Genomic DNA, 24,960 nt, shown 5'->3' on the forward strand with positions numbered 1-24,960 from the left:
CCAGCAAACTTGGAGAACAACACACAGTGGCCAACAGACTTGAAGAGGCCAGGCTGCATACCCATACCAAAGAAAGGAGACTGAACAGATTGTGCACAGCATCGCATGATATCCTTAATTTAACATGCTAGCAAATTAATGCTCAGGATCATCCAATGCAGATTAGAGCCCTATGTGGAAAGGGAAATGTCGGATGTTCAAACTGGTTTCAGAAAAGGCCGAGGAACAAGAGACATCATTGCTGATGCATGCTGGATGATTGAGAAAGCCAAAGAATACCATAAATAAGTCAATATGTGCTTTATTGTGCTTTAAGGAGCCCCTGGTGGCGCAGTGGTAAAACTGCCGCCCTGTAACCAGAAGGTTACAAGTTCGATCCTGACCAGGGGCTCAAGGTTGACTCAGCCTTCCATCCTCCCGAGGTCGGCAAAATGAGTACCCAGAATGTTGGGGGCAATATGCTAAATATGCTAAATCATTGTAAACCGCTTAGAGAGCTTTGGCTATAGAGCGGTATATAAATGTAAGTGCTATTGCTATTGCTATTGCTATTATTGACTACCAAAAAGCCTTCAATGTCAAGTTGATTGGAATAATGACCATGTCAGGTTGTGGAATATCCTTAGGAAAATGGGCACCCCAGAACATCTCATTGTTCTCATGAGAAAACTATACACAGGACAGGAAGCCACAGTCCAGACAGAACATGGTGAAACAGACTGGTTCCAGATCAGCAAAGGAGTATGGCAAGGCTGTCTACTTTCTCCTTATTTATTCAAGTTATATAGCTTAACATATACAGAGAGATTCAAAGAAGATGCGAGTGGCCTTAAAGTTGGAGCAAGAAACATCAATAACTTGTGCTACGCTGATGACACCACTCTGATAACTGAGAATGTGGATGCTCTGCAATCTCTAGTAATGAAAGTCAAGGAGCACAGTGAAAAAATGGGACTACGACTAAATGTCAAGAAGACTAAACTAATGACAACGGGTACAGCAACCAGCCTCAGAATTGATAATGAAGACATTGAAGTGGTGGATAGCTTCTGCCTTTTAGCATCGACCATCAACAATAAAGGATCCAGCAGTCAAGAAATATGCTGCAGACTAACATTTGGTAGGGTTGCAATGAAGGCCTTGGAAAGGATATTTAGATGTTGTGACATGTCTATACCTATAAAGATTAGAATCGTTTGGACAATGGTTTTTCCCGTGACACTCTATGGATGTGAAAGCTGGACTTTGAAGAAGCAAGATAACAAGAAGTATTGACGCTTTTGAACTTTGGTGCTGGAAAAGACTTTTGAGGATACCATAGACAGCCAGGAAAACAAACAAATGGATCACAGAACAAATCAGTCTTTCACTTGAGGCACAAATGAGCAGCCTCAAACTATCATACTTTGGACACATTATGCGAAAACCCAGCTCCCTTGAGAAGTCCATAATGCTGGGGAAAGTTGAAGGAAAGAGAAGAATAGGACTGGAAGAGCAGCAAGGTGGATGGACTTGATTACAACAGCAATGAATTCAGCACTGTGAGACTTTAAAGGCCAAGTTGAAGACAGATCATCCTGTCTGGAGAGGATCTATCTATCTGGTTGCTAAGAGTCAACACCGACATGACGTCATTTAATCAATCAATCAATTGAAAGGTTCTATCCATGGGCGGAACTACCATTAGGCAAGGGGAGACAGTTGTCTGGGGGCCCCACTGCCTTGGGGGGCCCCCAGAGACACCTCACATGACTCCCCATTGCCCCCTGCCCAGCCAGCCCCAAGGCCCCTCAGCCACTTGCCCTGTTTGCCCTCTCCCCTGCTTGTCCTCCTGGCAGGCAATCTAAGCAGCAGGCAAGCTGGAAAGAGCTTCTTTTCTTCCCGCCTCTCAGCTGATCGGCGGGTGGGCAGGGCTTCCAGGGAGGCCTCCGTGTAGGCCTCAGTGAAGCCTGAACTGGAGTAGGTTTGCAGGGAGGTCCCAAGCAAGCAAGGAAGAAGGAAGCAGGCAGGCAGGCAAAGTGGCCCCCACAGCTCTCTGCAGCAGACCCTCTGCCCAGCCCAGCATTTGCCAGGTAGAATGTGAACCTCCTTTTTGTGGTCACCCCCCCCGCTGGATATATAGGGATGTGCTTGCCATAGGGCTTTGATATGGGGGGGGGAGAGACTGAGAAGTCTCTGAATATTTAATTTAAAACAGCTTGGAAAATTTGCTGGCTTAAAAAACTATCTAAAAAGACCTATATGTGGCTTGTTTCATGACAGAAAATTATAAAAACTTCTGGAACAAACAATATTATATTTATTTTATTCATTCATTCATTCATTTATAAATACACTTATGTTCAAGTTGTTTTGCAACCCAGAAGGTTTGAGTGAGAACTGTGAAGCATGTGTTGTGCATTTATTTTATTTTATTTTATTTTATTTTATTTTTCTTGTGTGTGAAATGCTCCCCAATAACTCGCAGGGACTTCAGGGTAAATCTGGCCAACATGTGAATGCAGCACCTCCATTCCAGAGGAGATGTGTGTTAAAGCGCTTTAAAAGCCTACTGTGAAAAACCTCCTGCAATCAAACTTTACTGAATTTGTTCAAAATTCTGAGAAAACATACCTAGGCTCACATTGCATGGTTGAAAGTCTCCTTTGCTAATCTGCAGCGAGGGTCCCATTTTAATAATTAGTGTTTCTAGTGTGTTCTAGGCATTAAAAGTAGCACAGATATATAGTACTCAATGTATATCACTATATATTGTGAAGTGTGTGTGTGTGTGTGTGTGTGTGTGTATTCAGTGAAATGTATTTCTAGGCAGCATATTTATTTTGAAATATCAGACTTAAATCCTTGGGGGCCTGGGGTGTGCGGAGGCCCTGGACCTGTTGGGGGGGGGCATTTTAAAATCTCGTCTCTGGGCCCACTCCAACCTTGCTACGCCCCTGGTTCTATCATGTCAAAAAGGCAATTTTTGATGCACCAATCTTATAAATTCCCATAAATACTGTATTTATCTCAGTCCTAATATCCTTAGTGTTTAGCATACCGTAGCAAATTCTGTAGAAATCCCTTAAAAACAGTTTGCTTCCCATATTAGCAACCTGAAGTTTGTGGGGATGTTATATATCAGGAAAATCTAGGGCTGGGCAAAACCTGTGTGAACAGACAGCTTCAGTCTTCCTTTTACCAACCAATTAATTTGTTGAAGAGGCCTCCGTGCAACAGCTGAGGCCTACTTCTACACTGCCATAATCTTCCCAGAGCAGAAAAGGGAACTAGTCACCTTGGCCTTTTCTATTTGGCAGCTTCATCTCTGCTTTTTATATAAAGCCACTTTTCCAGGCTGGTTTGGGCAAGTGCTATTACTAGCATAGTGGAAGTTTCTTTCTCTACATTCAGTTTGTTTAACACAGAGTGTGTTTGCTGCCAAAGGCCATAGCAAGCAAATAACATTCACTAATAAAATATTCTCTTAAGTACAGGCAATAAAGTCTGACTTTTTTGAAAATAAATATACACACTATTCATCTCTCTCCAAAAGGGTTTCTGCCAACAAACTAATTCTGTTCTTAACATACATCTTGTCTTTTCTGAATATACTGCTTAAGTGACTAGTTTGACCAGGGAACAAGGGCAGTTTTCAAAATCAGATCAGGTCAACTCCTTTCTTGAGAATAAAGGATTTTCAGTGGTTTTCTTGTAAGCTTTTATTTAGCTGTAACAGATGCTTTCAACACAATGTGGAAGAGGCGAGTTCAAGAAAAAGACCATGGTCATAGCAACTTCGTGTATAGTAAGCGCATGGTATCAACAATTAATCAGCTGCTCTATACAGTTGTTACAGATTTACTGGTCCACTTTCTCCTTGAGTGAAATAACCTATTCTCATGATGGAAGATTATTAGTCTATGGGACTGTAGTCTACAAATTTACTGTTTTGTACCATCTGGAGTGGTATCGTGGGATGGTACTTGTCTACAAGCAAAAAAACCCCTCTGTTTGTTTTTGTTATAGTAGAATAGTTAAACATGATTATTTTTGGTAATGAGTAGTTATCACCTCCACCTCCTCAAAAACAACCTTATTACATTAAAAGCAAAACAAAAAAACCTTAATAACAACAGTAGCCATATTGTGTCTAAACAGCTGAGAAATAAAACTTACTAATTGAGTATTGGTTGTTGCTTGTGTAGAGATGTACTGAACACTGAATCTGTAATGTTTTCTTACACTTTACTTGTGCATCAAGGGAAGAAAATTGGAAACTACATCTTGGAACCAAAAAAGCTTTAATTCCCTGGTACTTTGCATATTATGGAACCAACTGCTTTTGTTAGCTCCCATTTTACTTGAAAAATATGTTCAATTTATCTATTAGTCACCTAAAAATCAATAGTAGGTTATCTGCTCAGATTGGCACCATAATATATTTGGAAGGAAAGCAATAGACTATGTTACTGAAGAAAAAGTTAAAAGGGCACAAAGATACAGGTGCAACAAAAGGGTTGGCTATTTTTTAAAGGGGCTGTCATCAGGTATTACATTACAGCCTACTAAAGTGCATGTATTCACCAAGTTCAGCAAATCATTGATTTGAAAGCAATAGGTTTGTCCATGCAGACCTCACAAAGACTATAAGTGGACATGAGACGTTTGAAGGAAATTTTTTTAAAAACCTTGGAAATGTTTTGAGAGGTATTCAGGTCTGAGATGCAAGAATTGTGCCGTATGTTACTTGTTCCACCTGATGTTGTCAGTGGCCTTTTAAATACCAAGAAAATGAAGGAAACTTATTGTAAGTTTCAGTCAGAAAGAGTGCCAGAGAACCCCCCACATAAATAGAATGGCAGGATTCCCAATCTGCAACTAAAATCTTTTTCAGACCTCAACAGAACAATGCAAATTGTAGCTGTGATGGGTGGGGGAGTTATAAAAGAAGCTAACAGAGCTCTTTTGGGGCAAATGGTTTTGATTGCAGAGAGTTGTAATTTGTCTATGAGAGATGCGCATTAGCAGTGTGTGACAGTTCACTGAGAGAGCCAATGAAGTCAACCTTAGCTGCTGAACTGGAGGGAATAGCAGAACATGCTGAAATTATTCCACAATGTTCTGCATGTTTACTGAATGGCACAGACATCATACAAAGAACAAAGGGTTCCCATGTGACATTCTGTGAAGTACTGGACAGTGCATTCAGATTATTTCTAACAAAGGTTCATCAAAGCAAACGGATCAGTGAGGTATACTGGACTATGTCAATAAAGAATGCAGAAAGTATGCATAGAGTTGGTAGTGATACGCCACAGTACAAGAACATATTCCACAGTACAAAATCATAGTCCTGAGGAAGTGGAACTACTTCCGACTGTGCGCCATACAACCTGTTATCTTGACCCTTGCCCAACTTGTCTTATCTCATCTGTTAATCATATTATTAGAGGGTTTGGTAAATATTATAAATGTTTCTCTGAGGGAGAGCAGGATGCCTACTTATCTTAAGGAGGCTATCATTAGACCACTTTTGAAGAAAGCTGCACTGGATCCTTCAGAGTTAGCTAATTACATACCTGTTTCTAACCTTCCATGGTTGGACAAGGTGATTTAGCAGGTGGTGTGTTCTCAGCTCCATGCAGTTTTGGATGATGCAGATTATCTAGATCCATTTCAAACTGGCTTCCATGTGGGCTATGAGGTTTAGACTGTCTTGGTCGGCCAGAGGGAGTGTGACTCTGCTGATCCTTTTAGATCTCTCTTTCGATACCATCGACCATGGTATCCTTCTGGACTGCCTGAGGGATGTGGGATTGGGTGGCACTGTTTTACAGTGGTTCCGCTCCTACATCTCTGGTATATTCCAAATCGTGTCACTTGAAGACTGTTGCTCTGCAAAATGAGAACTAAAGTATGAAGTCCACAAGGCACCATACTGTCTCCAATGCTCATTAAGATGTACATTAAACCACTGGGAGAGATCATCAGGAGGTTTGGTTCAGGGTGTTATCAATATGCTGATGACACCCAGATATACTTCTCGATATTGACCTCAACAGGAAATGGCATATCTTCCCTAAATGCCTGCTTGGAGGCAGTAATGGGCTGGATGAGGGATAACAAACTGAAGTTTAATCCAAATAAGATGGAAGTACTGACTGCAGTGGGGGGGGGCAGAGAGAGGGTTTAGATGTGCCTGTTCTGGATGGGGTTACACTTCCCCTGAAAGATCATGTATGTAGCTTGGGAGTACTCCTAGACCCAAAGCTCTGCCTGGTTTCTCAAGCTGAGGCGGTGGCCAGGAGCACTTTTTATCAGCCTCTGCTTATACATCAGCTACGTCAGTTTCTAGAGGTAAATGACCTTAAAACGGTGGTACATATGCTTGTAACTTCCAGACTTGACTACTGTAATGTGCTCTATGTGGGGCTGCCTTTGTACATAGTCCAGAAACTACAATTGGTACAGAATTAGGCAGCTAGATTGGGCTCTGGGACAACTCGAAGGGGCCACATAACACTGGTTTTAAGGGAACTGCACTGGCTGCTGATATATTTCCAAGTGAAATACTAAGTGCTGGTTATTACCTATAAAGCCCTTAATGGCTTGGGTCTAGGGTGTTTAAGAGAGTGCCTCCTTTGTCATGAAACCTGCTGGCTGTTACGATCTTCTGGAAAGGTCTGGTTACGGATGCCACCTGCCCGTTTGATGGCCACCCGAGACTGGGCTTTCTCTGTGGCTGCCCCAAAGTTTTGGAATATGCTCCCTGCTGAAATGAGCATCTCCTTCTCTGTTTGTTTTCAGGAAGATCCTCAAGACTCAGCTGTTCTCAGAGGCTTTTAATTTGAATTAATATTAATAATTTGTTTTAATAATTGTTTTATGTCACTGTTCTTATTTCTGTTTTTATGCTACTGTTTTAATTGTGTTGTATTTTAATTTGCTGATTTTTATGTATTGTTTTAAATTTTGTACACCACCTAGAGGTGTTCATATCAGGTGGGATAAAAATATGATGGATAGACAGACAGACAAACAGACAGTAAGAGACCACAAGAAAAAGCTTCTTATGTTCATCTAATCAAACAAATCTTGCTGCCTTTCTATATGGAATGAAAACAAAATGGAAGCAGAAAAAAAAATACAGGGAGAAGCTCTAGAGGAAAATTGTATTAACTGTGTATGAGAACTTGTGCAGCGAGAGTACTCAGGATGAAGTTGAAGTAGTCACAGACTTTCCATTGAACACTGAGGAAGTGGATTCTAGATCATTGCTGTATGCCCAGCATGCACCAAAGATGACACAAGGAAACCACTTCCTGTGAGGACACAAATGTAATGAAACTAAGCATTGCTTTGTGCCACATTATCTGCACCTGTGTTTCAGAAGCATGTTATAGTGGTTAAGGGTAATTGACAGACAAATTGCTTTGTGATGCATGCAATGTAATGTATTGCTTTGTGGTGGATGTGGTGCATGTAATGTACTTCCTGGATTACATGTTCTTGCTGGCTGTGATACAATCAGTATCTTTTCTGGTTGTGGCAAACTTGCTACACTTAAACTCATACAATTGGATAAACACAAGATGTTACTTCAGAATCTTACAACATTGTAAACATTTCATATTTTGTAACGATCTAAGAATACAACAAATGTAAATGAGATATACTACAAATTTCTGTGCCCAAAAGGGTGTCGTGTAAAAAAACAAAAACAAAAGGAGAATCATATTAATACCACCTTGCCGTGACAAATGGTATATTTGCAATTTGTTTGGAAAAACTTCCTGACCTAGTTTCCAAATATTCCCAGCCCAGAATCCTATGGATGGAGTATGGCAGAAATATTTTCCAGTCAGTGGTAACCAGCACCCAAGTCAGTTCATGCATTGTTGACTTGCAAGTAAATAGTCTTTTGCAGTGCCTGTAAGAAGAATGGTTTGACATTCGTGCTAATGCACATGCACATGCACAGCATTGTGAGAACCTAGTTGATGAAGATGAGAATGACTTTGAAGTCGTCTGGGGCCCCCACAAATTCCACCGCCCCAACCAGCTCTGTGGTGGAACTGGTAATCGTCTTGAGTGGCCAATCTGGCCACCCAGGGAGTGCTACCTGATTGTCTGTGGGAAGAGTGAGTCAATTCCGCTCTCCTCACAGACCCCGTTTTGGCTTTACATACGGATTGTGTGTAGAGCTTTTATAAGTAACATAGATAAGAATTTTATCTTGCTTGCCTTCTAAGTGAGGGTAGTTCATGGTAGATACTGTTACCTGTCTCTATGCCCTCTTTCCTGGTCAATGGAAATAGCATGCAATTACTCAACAAATTCCATTGCTGCCTCCTCTTCAAAAGTACTTTCTAGGTGCCATTTGTCCTTTTAAAACATTCACTATTTGTTTGGGGGAAGTTGCTGCAGTGCTTTTAAGGTTCTGTTAGTTGGGTGTGTCAAGCTTGGTCTTGCTACTCAATGCACTAGGGAATGCAAAACTTGAAATTTTTCATAACGTTTTGTGGCCATGACTGCAGGTAAGATGTACCAGTTGCAAAGAAACTTGCAGGGAAAAGAAACAGAAGTGCATCACCGGTCACTGAAATGAAATAGATTATAACATGTTTAAAACAACATGGCCTAATATGCATCTATTAAGGCCAATATGAAGTGGTAGTTCTAGCCCATCTTATCAAAATACCTGGAAGACTGGTACAAACAGACAGTTGAGATGTCTCCCTGTCACATATCAGATCACCCCTGAGTTATATCTGAAGGAATGGTAGCCCATTTTTCTTGCTGCAAATAGAGGCAGGTGTGAGCTACATTTGTTCATTGGACCTGCCTATGCCTTCACAACCAGACCCAGGGCTATATTCTGAAAGCATATGGTACAGCAACCTTGCTGAAGGTCTAGGCGTGGTCAGTGCATGAATGGGATAGCACCCTGATCTCCCCTGTTCCTAAAATCTCATGAGAACCTAGGCCAACCTTCAGACCTAATAAAAGTTTGGATGATATAAGCCTGAAGCTCATGCACAAGGCAGACTCAAACAACTCAACAGAGTTCCCAGCCCAAATGTCTGGACTGATATCAGCCACAGAAGGGAAAACATCAACAGCAACAACAGAGTTGCTTTGGATTAGGACCCCATGGCACAGGCAGAACTATTAAATTCCATATACCTTACATACATTTGTTTTTCTGAGCAATGTAAACCATCGAAGATTTTATAGTACAGTGCATGATTAAGCCTATTATTCTAGTTCCCTTTGGGTTTTAAAGATAACTTGAGTGCAGGGGGGAGATAACTTGAATTTGGCAACAGAAATGGCCATCACAGGATACAATTTCCATCTCATTCATGTATCACATTTTGACTTTAAAACATTGCTTAGCCTTTCTTTCTTTTCAAGGGTTCCTAATTGTGTATGTCATTTTTGTTGTTATAGTTAACACCAGTTGGAACCACCATCTTTACAGGATTCTCTGGAAACAATGGTGCCACAGACATAGATGACGGTCCCAATGGCCAGATAGAGTACGTCATCCAGTATAATCCCAACGATCCAGTATGTGAAATTCTTATTTTCCATAAACCATGTTTTGCTGAAAGAACAAAAATAAGATACGAAAAAACCATTTCAATTTATCATCTCAATAATTATTCTATACTTGTTTGTTTTCTTAACTAACAAGTGTTTTGGTTTTTTGTTTCTTTTGTTTTGCTTTTGTAGACTTTGTTAAAGTATTTTGAAATCCACTGGTATGACTGATATGGTGCCAGGCCTTAGGAAGAGTGTGAAGTGGGAGAGGATGTGTTGGAGTCCGCAGTTTCATATAGTGTATGGATAGAAGGATTTGTATCATTTGTAGGGTTTGATAGGTCAAGTGTTCCTTCACTGGGAAAGGTGACATAATTTTATTTTCTTCACTGAGGAAACCTAATTATAGAAACAAAATATTTTGTTGTACACTTAAGATATTTTAAATATATACTGGTCAGAAAACTGCTTGGTTACATCTCCTTGTTGAGTGTGAGAAACCTTCCCTGCTTCGGAGTAATGTATGAAATGGATCTCAGATAATTTATTAAACCTGTTCACATGGGCGGGGGGCTGTGTAGAACTTACCTCCCACCTGACGACCCTGTCACATTGGTGGGTTGTGCAAATCGCACTCCCATATGATCCGCACTGCTTGGAGCAGCACGGATCTCTGGAAGCTGGTACAATGCATAGCAATAGCAATAGCAATAGCACTTACATTTATATACCGCTCTATAGCCGAAGCTCTCTAAGCGGTTTACAATGATTTAGCATATTGTCCCCAACATTCTGGGTACTCATTTTGCCGACCTCGGAAGGATGGAAGGCTGAGTCAACCTTGAGCCCCTGGTCAGGATCGAACTTGTAACCTTCTGGTTACAGGGCGGCAGTTTTCACCACTGCGCCACCAGGGGCTCTTCCAGCATCCCAGCCTCCAGATATTTATTTATTTATTTATTTAAAATATTTATAGCCTGTCGCTTCAGTACACTACTGCTTGGGGAAGCTCACAACAATAAAATAGAAACAATGCAAAACAAAACTAATAAAATTAACCAAATTAAATAAACAAGTTAAAAGTCAGGCTAAAAGCACAATCAGAGTTACGTTTCAAATTAAAAGTTATTTTAAAAGCTAAAAATGGAGAATTAGAAAAACTAAAATCTAAAGAACCTACCAGATATAACCAAAGATGAAGCATTAAAAATCCTCTTTTAAAAGATGTGTTTTTAGCTGTTTTTAAAAAAACACTGAGGGAGGGAGCATTGCAAAGGTATTCAGGGAGGGCATTCCGGAACTGAGGGGCCACAGCCAAAGAGGCCCTGTCTCTAGTCCCCACCAGCTGGATCTCTGTTAGTGGCAGGGCCATGAGCGGGGCCTGAGAAGATGAGAGGAGGGTCCTCGCAGGTTCATATGGGTGAATGCAGTCTGACAGGTACTATGGCCACAAGTTGTGTAGAGCTTTAAGGTCAAGACCAGCATCTTGAATCTGTCTTGGAAGTAGACCGGTAACCAATAAAGCCACCTCAGGATGAGTGTGATACTCATGAAGTGACTTGCGCCAATGAGCATCCTTACAGCAGCATTCTGGACCAGATGAAGCTTCCAAACCGTCTTCAAGAGTAGCCCCTTGTAGAGCGCATTGCAGTAGTCTAATCTGGATGTTGCCAACGCATGAGTGACTGAGGTCAGGCCTGACTTCTCCAAGTAAGACTGCAGCTGGTGTACCAGCTGTAACTGTTAAAAGGCACTTCTGCACATCACCACCACCTGCGCATCCAAGGACAGCATCGGGTCCAGAAGCACTCCCAAGCTGCAGACTTTGTATTTCAGAGGGACTGTGACCCCGTCCAAGACCAGATTTACTTGGATGATCAGTTCTACCAACCCAGAGCACTTCCGTATTATCTGGATTGTTTCAGCTTGTTTGCCCCCATCCAGTCCCGAACAGCCTCCAAGCCCCAGTTCAGAGCATTCACTGCCTCCCTGGTGTCTGCTGACCTAAAAGATAGGTGGAGCTGGGTGTCATCAGCATACTGATGGCACCACAGCCCACACCCACGGATGAGCTCTCCCAGAGGTTTCATGTAGATTTTAAACAGCCTCAGGACTGAATAGATCCCTGTGGCACCTCATAGGCCAAAGGCCAAGGGGTGGAGGAGGCATCCCTCAGCACTACCTTCTGAGTATGACCCTCCAGGTAGAAGCGGAGCCACTGTAAAACCATGACCCAAGTCCCAACCTGGAGAGACATCCTGGAAGGATAACATGGTTGATGGTATCGAAAGCCGCTGAGAGGTCCAGGAGGATCAACAGAGTCACTTTCTCTCTGTCTATCTCCTGGACCAAGGCAGTTTCTGTCCCATATCCAGATTGGAAGCCAGACTGGAAAGGATCTAAGTAATCAGATTCATCGAGGACTGCCTGGAACAGAGATGCCATAATGCCCTCCAACACTGCCCAAGAAGGGGAGGTTTGAAACCGGTCAAAAGTTATTTAAGTCATCTGGGTCCAATGAGGACTTTTTAAGGAGAGGCCTAATGACTGCCCCTTTCAGGCAAGGGGAGACCACCCCCTGCTCTAGAGAGGCATTCATCACCCCTGCCACCCATGGACCCAGTCCCTCCCTAGAAGTATTTACCAACCAGAAAGGGCAAGTGTGGAGGACGCATGCGATAGGCCTCAGCCTTCCAAGCAGCCTGTCCACCTCCTCAGGCAAAAAGGTCTGAAAACCATCCAATATAACAAGACCAGAAGGTGCATTGGCAACATCCAGTTCCAGTGCCGCAAAAATCTTAGTATCCAAGTCAGAATGGATACGAGCTATTTTATCCACAAAATGTAACACAAATTAGGCACAGTGGGCTGCCGAGGGTTCTGTTTGATGGTCTTTGGGGTCTTCACCTAGGAGGCCCCGAAGCATGCAAAAAAGCTCTGCTGGATGACATTGAGTAGACATGATGGTGGCAGAAAAGTAAGATTTCTTCGCCACCATCAGCACCATAAAGTAGGTCCTAATATGGATTCTAGCCTGTGTTCAGTCGCATTCATTCTGAGTTGCTTGGACTTGGCGGATAGGGAGTGGATGCCTAGGCACGACCATGTCAATTGCCCTACCCATCTCCTCATGCCAAAGGGAGTCTAGGGCGTCAACAGGATCATCCACTTTCTCATCAGGAAACTCCTCCAGAGCTGTCAGGAATCCATTAGGATCCATAAACCTCCAAGGTCAGACCATCCTAACTGGTCCCTCACCCCTGAAGAGGTATATTGGGTTCACCCTCAGTTCAATCTTCTCCAAATAGTGATCCATCAATGATAAAGGGATTGAGGCCTCCTAGACTGTCCATGGAGCACCACTGTCCAACATTTACCCAAAGACCAAGTCAAACATATGACCTGCCACATGTGTGGGACCAGAAATTGGTTGAGATTTCCATGGTCATCATGGAGGACATGAAGTCCCGAGCTGCACCACTGCACCAGACAAGGCTGCCATAGCATGGATCTTAAAGTCCCCCAAGATTAACAGCCGTAGGGTCCTCAATGCCACATCCGAGACCACCTCAAGCAGCTCAGGCAGGCAGCCTGTTAGCGGTGTGGGTGGTATACCAACTTTGTCTTGCAATCCCATCAGTACATGCAGGCACTCAAACTGGTTAGAAAGGCGAACAGTCTGGTGAGGAGGATGGTCTCCGAATGAACCAGGGCAATCCCACCTCCATGCCCACCCTGCCTTGTGTGTTGATGTATCTGGAAACCTGGTGGGCACAATTGGGAGAGATTTACATCTCCCTCCTCATCCAACCAAGTCTCTGTAATGCATGCCAGGTCCACGTGCTCATCCAGGATAACCTCCTAAATGGCTGTGCTCTTTGCATTTATGGACCTGGCATTTAATAACACCAGCTTCAGGCAAGGCGAACTGCTGGGAGAGTTACTGGGTTCTCCTTGGATGGGAGAAGGACCGGAGGGTGTAATGGCTTTGATATAGCCAATGCACCTTCCCCTCACCTGGCATGTCCTACTCCCACCACTATATCACCCTCTGCTAAGGACCACCTCAGTTGGAAGGGCATCCTCCAAAGTAACATGACCCCCCAAACACATATTGTGAAGACCAACACCTTGGTAATGACAAGAAATAAAAACTCCCTCCTATTAAAACCGAGGCAATACTCTAGCTAATCTGATAGGTTCTATCCAGCTGCTAAAACTCCAGGAAGGCATGGGGAAGGCTGTTGCCATCAATGTTCCTGCTCAGCTATCCACCAAGCTCACTGTGCCTCTTCATCCTTCTGGCTGCTGCAGTCCTCCAGCTATTCCCCACTCATCTGAGAGCCACAAGGATGAGAGCCCTTATGCTCTTGTCCTTTGGCTTGTGCCAAGAGGCTCACACCCCAGGCACAGCTTGTTCTTAAATAGCAGTCACCCAGAAGAGGCAAACAACAGAGCTCTCTTCCCATCTCCCAGGCCCTGGCTCAGCTTATCCTTAAATAGCAATCACCTGGAAGGGGTGGAGCAGATGCAAACAATCAGAGGCCTGCCCAACCAACTGACAACCATGATCCATTGCGAGAAGCCTCAGGAATCAGGTTCTCTGGGTGCCCAACTCTGTGCATGCTCAGGCTGCGTGCATTCTAGCACCAGGGTAAATCTAACGCCTGTCTAAAGGATGTTGGGCTACCCGCGAGGGCAGTGCCGGGATCTGGCTCAATCCTGGTGGTGCACATGAGCAACCTAACCCAGGCTGGACTGCCCTAGCATGGGTTAGACTGCTTGTGTGAACAGAGTGTGATAATTATCTTGTATGATCAATAGTGTATAATCCTTAGGGAAATTAGTATCTATCTCCTACTGTTTTCAATTTTTTTCTTTTTTCAAACACCAACATTGTTTTTTTAATTGTTTCTATTTCCTACTGTTTTAAAATTCTAATATTTATATACTTATGTGTAATATTTACCAAGAAATAGAGAAGGCTATAGAGACAAGTGCCTTCCTTGAGGCTGTCTTTGGAGTTCCAAGGAAAGGGAACAGATCACAATGCTTCTGCTTTCCAGACCTATGCTCTCCCTGATGTTCCGGCACCAGTTGTGAAGGCATGAATACAACTGAATAAATTCTTAATGACATGCATCATAGAGTGGGTTATATTGTGTAAACATTTACACGAGAGGTCAACAGACATGTGGTAATCCAATTGACACTGAGGTTGTGCACTCCTGGGAGGGCTGCAGGAGAGGCAGGAACTCATCGGTCTTCTAGGGGTTGCATGGAACCGTCTGGCCCAGTTCAGTTCAAGGCCAGACCGGCCTCGAATGGAACCGGGCCAGTTTGGTCCGGCCCACATCGAACCCCCCCCGGGTCTGGTCTGGTCCTGGACATGTCCGTGAACTTTTTTAAAATAAAATTTTTTAAAATGTAAAAAGTAACTACCTATAGCCCCTTTGGGGGGCTTGCTGTAGCCCCAGGAGGGGGGCGGTCCGTGCGGGTTCCCTCTCCCCCCACTGGCCTCCCTCATCACCGCTGCGGCCGGGTAAACTTAGTCTTTTTGGCCCTTTCGGGCCTCTGTAAAAGTGAGCAGCCGCCATTTTGGCCACCGCTGTGCATGCGCAAATGCCCTATGCAAGGCCATCAGATGCTCACAGAGGGCATTTGTGCATGCGCTGCAGTGGCCAAAATGGCGGCTGCTTGCTTTTACAGAGGCCCAAAAGGGCCAAAAAGACTAAGTTTAACTGGCTGCAGCGGTGATGAGTGAGTCCGGTGGGGGAGAGGGAACCCGTGTGGACAACCCCCCCCCCGTAGCTAGAACTGGACCCGGTGATCTGGATCCAGTCCAAATGGAACCAGGGGAGGGGTTCGGTTCGATCATGAACCCCCGGACCGAACCAGCGGACTGCAGACCGCTGAACCGGTTCTGCACATCCCTACTGCCTTCCCCAGCAGACCAGCAACTGCCATCATTGCCTTCGCTGTGCTGTGTGCTCACACAAGCAGTGGTTTGGTGAAGGGGAGTCTTGGGAGTGGAAGGATGACCCCCTCCAGCATCCTAGAGTGCCCTGGGCATCCAAGAGTGCCCTCATTAGAGCAGCCACTATGCTTTCTGTGGCCACTCTTTCCCCCCAGCTCACTTACGGAAATGGGGGCAGACCAGGATGAAAGCTGTTTAACCCAGTGGCTATTGCCCAGATGGTCGCTGGCCAAGGTTAAGCAAACCACAGGTTAACCTCAGCTAAATGATGGGTTTAAAAAGTGGGGCTTGTTGCAGGGGCAGCACCAGGAGTGACCTCACTCTCGGATTTTCACATGCACAGTCTAACCCAGGCTTGGCTGCCCTAGCCTGGGTTAGGCTGTCCATGAGAATAGCCTTAATGTAGGCTTGGACTTTCAAAAAACTTTTGACAATGTCCCTCACCAAAGGCTCATGAGTCAACTTAGCAGTTATGGGATAAGGGGACAGATTCATATGTACACTGGTAAGTGGTTAAAGCACAGGTAAATGGAACTTACACAGCACAGGAACTAAGTGGACAGTTTTCACAATGGAAAAAAGTGAAGTGGGGACTCCCAGGTGTCTGCATTGGGACTAGTACTTTTTAATTTATTCATAAATGATCTAGAAATCATGGTGAGCATCAAGGTGGCCAAATTTGCAGATTATGTCTAAGTATTTAGGGTGCTGAAATTTATTTATTTATATATTTATTCATATATTTATTTATATATAATTTAAATTCACAACAGATTGTGAACAGCTCCAAAGGGATTTCTCCAGATTGGGTGAGTGGGCAACAAAGTGGCAAATGTAGGCAGATGTAAAGTGAAGCATATTGGGACAAAAAGAAGAAGTCCTAATTCACATGGAAACTGATGGACTCTGAGCTGTTGGTGACTAACCAGGAAATGGAGCTTGGGGTTGTGGTGGACAATTTAATGAAAATGTCAACTCAGAATGTGGCTGTTGTGAAAAAGGCAAATTCCATGCTAAAAATGAGATTCATTAGAAGGGGGATATAAAAATGCTAATATTATAATAACATGATAGAAATCTATGGTATGGCCACATTTTGAATACTCTACAATTCTCTGTATCTCAAAAAGTATATTATAGTATATAGAGGAGGACAACCAAAATAATCAGGGGGCTAGAACACCTTCCTTATGAAATAAGGCTATGGAATTTGGGGCTTTTTAGTTTAGAAAAAAGGCAACTAAGGGAGACATGGTAAAGGTTTATAAAATGCAACGTGTGGAAAGAGTGGATAGAGACAAATTTTTATCCCTCTCTCAAAACACTAGGAACTGAGAGTGATGTTATGAAACTGACTGGAAGGAAATTTAGGACTGACAGAAGGAAGTCCTTTTTCACACAGCACATTTATGGAATCTATGGAATTATCTGCCACAGGATGTGGTGATAGCCACCAAGTGGAATGGCTTTAAGCAAGGCTTAAACAACTTAATTGAGAACAAATCTATTATTATTATGTTTACACAGTCAGGCAGGTGTTATTGACTGGTTTGTTTTATCCAGACATCGAGTCCTTCCCAAGGACCTGGGATGTCAGAATTTTGTTATCAATATTGTTCTTGTTGTTATTATAGATATCGTTGCAGAATATAGGCTGTTCCCAGTAAAGTTGTTTTTTTGTAATTGGCTGATGGTGATTTCTGTGGCCTCTATGGTGTTGAGGTGCTCTTCGAGGTGTTATGGAATTGCACCTAGGGCACCAATTACTACTGGGATTATTTTGGTCTTCTTCTGCCACAGCCTTTCAATTTCAATTTGTAGATCTTTGTATTTTGTGATTTTTTCTGTTTCTTTTTCTTCTATTCTGCTATCCCCTGGTATTGAAGAGCCCCTGGTGGCGCAGTGGTAAAACTGCTGCCCTGTAACCAGAAGGTTACAAGTTCGATCCTGACCAGGGGCTCAAGGTTGACTCAGCCTTCCATCCTTCCGAGGTCAGTAAAATGAGTACCCAGAATGTTGGGGGCAATATGCTAAATCAGTGATTCTCAAAGTTGGGTCCCCAGATGTTATTGGACTTCAACTCCCATAATCCCCAACCAAAGGCCACTGAGGCTGGGGATAATGGGAGTTGAAGTCCAATAACACCTGAGGACCCAAGTTTGAGAATCCCTGTGCTAAATCATTGTAAACCGCTTAGAGAGCTCCGGCTATAAAGCGGTATATAGATGTAAGTGCTATTGCTATTGCTATGTTGATTATTTTAACTTGTTTTTCTTTCTTCTCGACTTCAGTTATATCTGGTGTATTGTGTGGCAGATGTTTGTCTGTTTATTATTATTATTATTTATTTACACAGTCAGACAGGTGTTATTGACTGGCTTGTTTTATCCAGACATGGAGTCCTTCCCAAGGACCTGGGATGGCTGAATTTTATTGTTTTATTGAATTTTATTTAATAATTTATTATTATTATTATTATTTATTTACACAGTCAGACAGGTGTTATTGACTGGTATGTTTTATCCAGACATTGAGTCCTTCCCAAGGACCTGGGATGGCTGAATTTTATTGTCAATGTTGTTGCTGTTGTTATAGATATCGTCGCAGAATATAGGCTGTTCCCAGTAAAGTTGCTTTTTGTAATTGGCTGATGGTGATTTCTGTGGCCCCTATGGTGTTGAGGTGCTCTTCAAGTTGTTTTGGAATTGCACGTAGGGCACCAATTACCACTGGGATTATTTTGGTCTTTTTCTGCCACAGCCTTTCAATTTCAATTTGTAGATCTTTGTATTTTGTGATTTTTTTCTATTTCTTTTTCTCCTGTTCTGCTATCCCCTGGTATTGCTATGTCGATTATTTTAACTTGTTTTTCTTTCTTCTTGACTACAGTTATATCTGGTGTATATTAATAATAATAATAATAATAATAATAATAATAATAATAATAATAATTCGATTTCTATACCGCCCATCCAAAAATGGCTCAGGGAGGTTTACACAGAGAAATAACAAATAAATAAGATGGATCCCTGACCCCACAGGGCCCACAATCTAAAAATAAAGACAAGATAGATACCAGCAACAGTCACTGGAGGTACTGTCCTGGGGGTGGTGGACCAAATCTATCAATGGCTACTAGTTTTCATGGCTATAGGCTACCTTCAGGTTCAGAGGCTGAATGCCTCCAAGTACCAGTTGCAGGTGAAGCATGGCAGAAGAATAATATGCCTTCATTTCCTGCCTGAAATCCTCAGAGGCATCTGGTGGGCCACTTTTGGAAACATGAAGTTGGACTAGATGGTCCTTGGTCCTGGTCCAACAGTGCTAGTCTTATGGTCTTATACAGTAGGAAACATATTTTACTGAGTGAGTGAGTCTCTGTGTGTGTGTGTGCGCCCGTGTGGACGTGATGTATCAGAAGGTCAAACAGTGGATCATAATCAAGGTCAGATCACGCACAGTAAGGTTTTGCCTTCTCTGATTGTAGGGTTTTTTGTGCCACCTATTTTTATCTAAAATACTTTACTTTAAACATTTTCAGCACTTTTTCTAACATTTAGCTGATTATTATTATGCCCAGGTTCTGGATGATCAGTGGCAGCATGAAAGTAATAACAAAAGAGAGGGAAAAGGTAGTGTAGTTTAATAGAAAAAAGAAATAATGATTGTTATCATTTTAGGTTATTATTCCAAGGTAATACTGGGGCCCCTGTTGTGATAGAGATTACAAAAAAGCTTGAAGACAAAATATTTATAGAAGAAAAACATATATAAGCAATATTCAAGAAAAGTGATTAGGAGAGTGATTGTTAACACTTTTGTTAGATTAATATAATTATGCTAACTATTGTTAAGCAGAATTGTTTATCCGGGCTTTGGCCAATGAGCTGACCTTTGCTCTTTTTAAACTTTTAGCTGTATTAGTTCTATTTTTATGCTTTTATTGAATAGTTTTAATCTTGTTAAATGTGCTGGAGTCTTAGGGCAAAGGGCGGTATATAAATAAGTTTTTTTTTTTTTAAAAAAGCATTATTTCTCACATGAAAACATACATGTAATCCGTTGTTTCTAGAACCAACACCATGAATGCTGGGGATACAGAGAGGAATTAGGGGTTAGTAAGCATTCAATAAGGGACGAAAAAGCAAATGCCCTGCTTGAATGCCTGTGAGCAAGGATTGGGGTGAACAGAGCCCTGTACATAATCTGCAAGCAAGTGAGCACAAGTGAATGTTGCTGTGTTCATCCTGATCCTCCCCTTTTCCCTTTTCCATGGCACCCACAAACATACTTGGTGGTGGCTGCGGACACTTGAGGTTCTGGGAGCATCCGTTTTGAGTCCCAGCATCTCTGGTGGGAAAATGATTTTCCACATACCATCACACCAAGAAGGTCCCACAAAGCTTGTAATCCAATCAGCTAAAGTAATACCTCAACTTTTGTATGGCATTCAGTTAGGCCCTTAAAATAATTTTGCTGCTTTAGAGAGCATACAGACAGGTTTTTTGAGACCTCTTTTTGGCACACTGAGATGTACCGCCAGTGTGGTTGTACGCATGGAGGCTGGCCTATTAAGGATAGAGGCACGGGCCTGACTTCAAATTATTTATTATTGGCTAAAAATACATCTGCGACCAGTAGGTCTAATTCCCATGTTTCTCTCGTTGGACCCACAGCTGGCCTGGTGCCTAACAGTGATCAATAAACTTTTTTCTATGGGATTATTATTATCATCATCATCATCATCATCATCATCATCATCCCCTGAGCTGTTATTGGAACTGAATTTAGTGAGTGCTAAAAAAGTAATCTGCCAGAGATTAGAAAACATTGAGATTCAAAATGATTGGGCTTGTTTGCTTGAGTTTTATAAAGTTATAAAGACCAGGATTGGTTTTTCCTGCTTCATATCTGTACAACATCACTTTTAGCAAGTTTCGATGGGCTCTTTCAAGAGCCAGATTCAATGCTCTTCCATCTGCCTTATTGATTGGAAGATTTCAGCATCTTCCCCTGGAGACTCGACTGTGTCATTGTGATTCCAGTGAAGTTGAAACAGTAGCTCATATTTCATTATATTGTAAATTTTATCAGGAGTTAAGACATTGTTTAATTTTTCCTATACTGTCCAGATTGCCAGGCCAATCCTATGATCATTTAGTGAAGTTTCTACTTTCAGATAGTCTCCTCTGTCTCTAATACAGTAGCAAAGTTTTGTTGTATTGCTTTTTGAGTGCGCACTTTCCTGACTGTTATGAAGGGAAGTTAAATTGTGCATGTATTGTATATTTTTGTTATGATTTGGTAAATGACCGTAAATAATAAACTGAACTGAACTTGTAATCCAAAGTCCAGCCTTCACTGGAAAAAAGACACTCTACCAGAGCATGGAATATATATTGCTGTCTCTTCTACGGCTTGCCCCTTGCTCCAAGGTAAACTTATGGGTGTCTTGGACTAAAGAAAAGGGGAGGCAGAGACAAGAGACTAGAGATGTGCACAAACTGAATTTTTCTATTCATTTCAAATTCAAATTGAATTCTGAAAATTCATTTTGAATCTGAATCAATTTTGAATCTGGTCTGAAAATTTGGTTCAAATTTGAATCGATTTGACCCTGTTTTGGCACCCCTTAAAACCAATCAGGGAGGCTGAATGGTTTAAAAAGTTGGCAAATGGGTCTCGAATAGAATTCAAATGGAATTGCAAGAATTCAATTTGAATTTGAATGGAATTGCCCTTTTAAGGGTGAGTTGATTTGAATTTGATCACTCGAATCTCTCAGATTTGAGTTGATTGATTCAAATACAAATCGATTTGCGTATCCCTACAGGAGAGGTGAACAGTATTTAAATGATTGCATCAACCAATTGCAAGCCTTTGAGCACCTCTGGGGTGAGTATTCATTGTATTCGTAAAGAACATGCAGATAAGCTGCAACTCAGAGACAGCAGATGGATGTGATAAACCTCAACTGTATTAAAAAGCAGGTGAAGGTTTTATGTGATAGAATGCTTCAAGAAAAAGAAAGAAAATCTTGTGCAGAGAAAATTATCATGTCGGAGGGAAGACTAGGAAGAACACTTCACTCTGCTCTCTAGTTTTATATGTGCATGGTGCTTGTGTGTGTGTGTGTGTGTGTGTGTGTGTGTGTGTGTACACACACACAAAAGAAAATTTAGTTGTGTGAGTCCCCAGCTGTATACAGTCCAGATGAATGTATATCAGTTTATCTGTTGTTTGTGAAAACACCATCCTGAAAAAATCAGGGCACATAACCACAGAAAAATTACAGTGCCTTCTCACCTTGTGGAGAGATTTTTGGTATAAATAAAGAACATGTGAACTTGACCTTCATTGTCATGAAGGTCAACACCCAGGTCCAATAACAATGACATGTGTGATTGGATGAATTAGGGCCACTTTTATTAATAAATTACAATAACTTGGAATGAAGTATTTACAATTTGAGTGTGGGTACCCCCTCTGTGGATCAACCTCATAAGGAGGACTGCCCACCACAGGGCAAAGGACAGGGTGTTGATTTAGCCCAGTGCCAAGTCCAGATGTCACCATTACCATGAGGCTTTAACTCCACTGAGGGGAGGCCAACCAGCCCCCATCCCACCCAAAGCTGCATAACTTTGAGTGGTGAGCACCAGCCAGCCTCCGAATAGGGGTGGATCCCAGGCTGCAAAACCTGCAAGGGCTGTTCCTCAGCTTGCCTATTCACCTTAAATGGTCCTTCAGTAAGATACCAAACTTAGACAACCTACACTCACTTGCCACAAAAACAGGGCAAACCTCAGTTTATCCCTGCTTCCTGCACTCCTCTAGAAATGTACTAATTCCTTGCTGCAGGTCTTGGAGAAACAAGTCATTCCCCCAATTAGACAGATGAACCCAGCACTCCGTTACAAGGTACCATCATGGGCCCAAATGTCAGGATGGGAGAGCATGTCACTGCCCAGGCCAACACAACCCTACCACACTCTTGGTTAATCTTTCTTTGGGCTTGGATGGACATTGAATTCTACCCAGAGGGCCTGGACCTTCTCCATGTACTCCCAAGTGTATAATGATATGGGACATAAAGATTTGGTAGATCCTGGAGAAAGACTATTTATGAACTCTACCACGCCAGTTGCTTTTAGCCTGACAAATTATCAATTCCACCCCTTCACCTGTTAAACACACAGTGTGATGCTACAATGCCCATGCAGAGGTGTCATGCTTAGAAGCATTGACAAGTCTATTTACCCAAAGGGCCCATAAATGCCACTGGTAAGGCCACCCAGAACAACAATACCTCAAAGTTTGAAAAACAGATGGAGTTAACATGGGTCAAAATATTGTTCAAAATGGAGGAGAAAATTGGTACCAAGATTAGGGTGATTGGGAGATTCCCTTCCCAACCCTCCAAAGCATGGCACACCCTAAAGTCAGTTGAATGATCAGGTTGGCGAGAGCCACCAACCTCCTGCCAATCAACTTTGGCTCCAAACCCCGGGTGCCCAAGTGATTGCAATAGCATAACACATGCTCCACCAGAATAGGCCAAACTTCATCTTGGCCAGATGAATTCCTACACTCACAGAACTAACAGACAGACGTAGCATAACGTTTCCTGGTATTGGGTGCCAAGTAGAGGCTTATAGCATGTTCAGCCTCTACTTCCCAAGGTTCTACAACTCGACCGGAAAGATTTTGGGGGTTTCCATGGCCATCGGTTCTGAAAATCCAAAAATGTTCCTCCTGCATCCGAGACAATGCACCAGTAGTACTATTATCTAAACCAGGAACATGACGTGCAGTGAACAAAATATTATGCTGCAAACACTGTAAAGTAAAATGCCTAACAAGGTGCGTATTATTAATTGCATGTACAGTAGACAAATTTTCACATCAGAACAGCACAGTTTGATTCGCAAACTCACAAACTCAAACATGTACATAAACCAGAATAGGAAATAATCCTAGGAATGTCAAATGCGAGCTACACCAAGTGTAACCCAATCAAGGGCCATCCAGCCAAACTAAGTGGAAATGTGCCATTATAACCCACTAACCCCGAGTGCTAAGAGTGTCATCACAGCAGAGAAGTAAATGAGAGTCAGGGCAGAAACAATGGGACCCCATTGTTGGATTACCCAGTCCCCAATGGGACTGGATAATCCAAATACCTAAATGTGCAATAAAGTGCCATATACTGTTAATCACAACCTTAAACTTAATCCCAAGGACTCTTACATGATGTAAGAATTGCAGAACCAGACCATAGTGTGATCCAATTCTGCATGTGTGAGACGGGAATTGTCAATGAACCAGTAACAGGCGACATCAATTACCCACATATACTGGGTCAATTCACATACAAATAATGAAAGAGAGGCCAAAGTTAGACCTAAGAAATAACTGTGCCGAAACAATTACACAGCACCTTGAGAAATGGCCAGCAAAGGCTTAAACCAAAGCAGTGCGCAGGCCAGTAGAAGAATTACAGGACCACTAAGGAACAGTGACCGCAGAGCAATCCAACCTCAGCACAACAAGTAAAGAATGATCAAGGATTTCTCTTGCGGATGCTCCAATTTGGAAAGCTTTCTCTGTGGGAACAGAGAAAGCTTTCCAAATTGGAGAACTTAGTAACAGGAGTTGAAAGAAGGGAAAAGACGAACGGGTCAAAATACTCCAAGAGCATGACACTCATTCAAAACATAATGCAAGAGGCTCAACAGAAATGCATACTAAAAAGAGGGAAAAGGTACTATCAGATAAAGAAAATCTGGGGAAAGAAGACTTCTCCTATAATAGAAGTCCTGGCCGAAAAAGAATATTAACTTCCTAATCAAAAGTAGAAAAGCTACCAGGGAAGTGGCTGGCCCCCTGTATAGTGATGGCATGAAGAGATTGTTAGGGAGAGCTAACAAAGAAGTAAAATGGACTCATGCCTCTGACATTTTAGGAGAATAATGTCCAAACAACCTCCCTGGAATTAAGCATTTCAGGATCAAGTCAAAGAACTGGCCAATTTAATAATGATAACAAATGAGAGCCAGCGTGGTGTAGTGGTTAGAGTGCTGGACTAGGACCGGGGAGACCCGAGTTAAAATCCCCATTCAGCCATGAAACTAGCTGGGTGACTCTGGGCCAGTCACTTCTCTCTCAGCCTAACCTACTTCACAGGGTTGTTGTGAAAGAGAAACTCAAGTATGTAGTGCACCACTCTGGGCTCCTTGGAGGAAGAGTGGGATATATGTAAAATGTAATGATGATAATAATGATGATGATGATGATGATGATGTTCAAAACAGTCAGAAATAAATTAAATTAATTTAATAAATTACATTAACTAACAATTTACCAATGGCCAGATATATTTTAAGTAATAACTCCTGGGAGCATGGAAAATCCTCTGAGGAAAACCAAGAGAAATGCTCCAGCAGTGAGGACTG

The 24,960-nt window shown here is 42.4% G+C and overlaps 1 protein-coding gene across 1 annotated transcript in view; it reads left to right on the forward strand.

Annotated features, from left to right (window-relative positions):
* The window catches only part of PCDH15 (protocadherin related 15), a 1,296,732-nt gene that overhangs the window by 838,463 nt on the left and 433,309 nt on the right, over window positions 1–24,960 (forward strand). Inside the window, 1 exon segment of the mRNA XM_053307474.1 lies at window positions 9,436–9,555. Coding sequence (XP_053163449.1) covers window positions 9,436–9,555 — 120 coding nt within the window.

Source organism: Hemicordylus capensis, chromosome 3 (genome assembly GCF_027244095.1).
Source record: "Hemicordylus capensis ecotype Gifberg chromosome 3, rHemCap1.1.pri, whole genome shotgun sequence".
Taxonomy (NCBI): Eukaryota; Metazoa; Chordata; class Lepidosauria; order Squamata; family Cordylidae; genus Hemicordylus; species Hemicordylus capensis.